The sequence below is a fragment of the Kryptolebias marmoratus genome, unplaced genomic scaffold (genome assembly GCF_001649575.2).
Source record: "Kryptolebias marmoratus isolate JLee-2015 unplaced genomic scaffold, ASM164957v2 Scaffold55, whole genome shotgun sequence".
In the NCBI taxonomy this organism is placed as follows: domain Eukaryota; kingdom Metazoa; phylum Chordata; class Actinopteri; order Cyprinodontiformes; family Rivulidae; genus Kryptolebias; species Kryptolebias marmoratus.
Window position 1 is genome coordinate 32,103 of NW_023665789.1, and position 2,207 is coordinate 34,309.

The 2,207-nt window shown below is 48.8% G+C and overlaps 1 protein-coding gene across 1 annotated transcript in view; it reads right to left on the minus strand.

Moving 5' to 3' along the window:
- Positions 1 to 2,207, minus strand: part of LOC108228783 (protein Atg16l2) — a 10,125-nt gene that overhangs the window by 424 nt on the left and 7,494 nt on the right. Inside the window, exons 15-17 of the mRNA XM_037974447.1 lie at positions 1,432 to 1,584; positions 1,307 to 1,354; positions 65 to 166 (exon numbers count right to left, since the gene is read on the minus strand). Of these exons, the coding sequence (XP_037830375.1) occupies positions 65 to 166; positions 1,307 to 1,354; positions 1,432 to 1,584 (303 nt within the window). The remainder of the gene's footprint in view (positions 1 to 64; positions 167 to 1,306; positions 1,355 to 1,431; positions 1,585 to 2,207) is intronic.

Below are 2,207 nucleotides of genomic sequence, written 5' to 3' on the forward strand. Positions count from 1 at the left end.
CAGCTGGGACTGATCGAGTCAAACCCGGGTTCTTTAACTGAACCAGAACCGATCAGCTGATTACCTGTGTCTGTCAGGTAGGCGGGTCTCCAGGCTGCCGGTGGAGACGTTCCAGATGTAGACGGCTCCGTCAGCTGATCCGGCTGCCAGGTAGCAGCTGTCGGGGCTGCAGGGAGAAAACATCTGGCTGAAACATCTGGAGGACACAGGACTATCTTTAACTTTTATTGCAGCGGGGTGTGTGCTTCCTGTCTGTGAGCTGAACACAAAGCATGCTGGTCCTGCTGTTGTCATGGAAACTAGCTGTTAACCCCAGATTGTCCTGAGGTGTTGGAGGTTCTGGTAATGCGACTTGCTGTCGGGTCAGAACCTCCAGCAGAACCTGACTGTTCTGCTTCTTCTTCTTTGAATCTGTTTACAAAAAATACATTTAACTAAATCTGAAGTAAATTAGCTTTTGTTGTAAAACCAAACTGTGTAAAAAGTGAAACAGGTTTTATTCACAGCAGAACAGTAAACAGATGAAACATTTAAACTAAGAATAATCTGCTGGCAGCAACACGTCTGGTTCCAGATGTTTCCCTCATCAGTCTGTAAACATCTGGACCTGAGGTCGTCCCATTCAGTCCTGTTCTAAAACCTGGACTAATGCACCCCCATACCATCAGAGAGGCAGGCTGACCTCAGAGCAGTTCTCCTCTTTGGTCCAGAGGAGACACATCTGTTCACATCTGGCTTCTTCTCTGCCTGATAGAGCTTTAAGCAGCACGGTGAACTGTGTTTACAGAACAGAACCAGAACCAGCCTTGACCTTTGACCTCAGAGGTTTCTACAGATTAATTTTATGATCTGGAGATGATGGAGATTCAGAGTCTTTCATTCAGGAACTTTATTGTGAAAGTGTTCCTCTGTTCTCAGACACTTCCTGTCAGCCCGTCTGATCCTCAGTCCTCTGACTGACCTGCTGATGTTCCTCCAGATGTTTCAGACCTCTGCTGCTCCTGGAACATCTTCTTACAGACGTGTTGCTGCCAGCAGATACCTGATTGTTTTTCAGTTTCTTAGTTCCAACATTAAACGTGTACAATGCTCCACTGTAAATAAAATAATTTTATTTCCATTTTACACAACAGAACTTTCAGAACTGGCTGCTGTGGACTTCATGAGGTGCTGAGGGAGCTTCATGTGACTTCATCGTGGGAGTTTGACTCTGCAGTCTACGTGTTCTGTGGATGTGGGAGCTGCACGGTGAAGAGTGGAACCAGTTCACAGCTCATCTTTGTCCGTGCACTGAGCAGAGCCTCACCTGATGACAGCTTTGGTGCTGTCGCTGCCACACTTGAAGCCTTCGGCCCTGAAAGCGAACACAGCGGGCGTGACCAACAGGACCCACCGATGAAAACGCCGTCACACACCTGGAGCTCCTGCTACCTGAAGCACACGCGCTCGTTGCTCCACCTCCTCAGGTCCACCAGCTGCAGGCAGTCGTCACGGCAACAGCTGAGCAGCTGGCGCCGGTCGGAGCTCAGGTCCAACGAGGTGACCCGACCCTGAGCAGGAAGCTCCTGAACGCAGCTCACCGCCCTGACAGAAACAGGGTCAGCAGAAAATAAAGACAAATCTGTAAAATATGAGGCAAGGTTTCATTTAAATCTAGAGATTACACTAAAATAAACAACATGATGTCTACGTCTTTCTTTATTTCTGTTTACTCTCAGTTCTGACCAATCAGAGCGCAGCTGGATGATGTCTGTTTTTATTGTAACAAACAATCAGAACAAGTTTTATCAGTGAATCGTCCAATCAGCTGCAGGGAGACTTGGTGCTCTGATCTGATTGGTCAATCAGCTGCTGAGAGAAAGAGGGTGGGGCTTTGCAGGTTCAGCTGTTGCTAGGTAACAGAAGGAGACGTGAAAACGGACAGGAGGAGGTGAGGAAGAAGATGAAGGTGAAGATGAAGAGTACGTACCTCGGGTCCCAGACACGGATCTTGGAGTCAAAGTGTCCGCTGATGATGCTGCTCTCAGAACACACCAGGTCGGTGCAGTAAGACCCCGCCTCCACCTGCTGCACACCTGCAGGGACACACATCTGGTTCAGATCAGCCAATCAGCAGCCAGAAAACACTCACAGACAGCCAATCAGCAGCCAGAACACACTCACAGGCAGCTCAGCCAATCAGCAGCCAGAACACACTCACAGGCAGC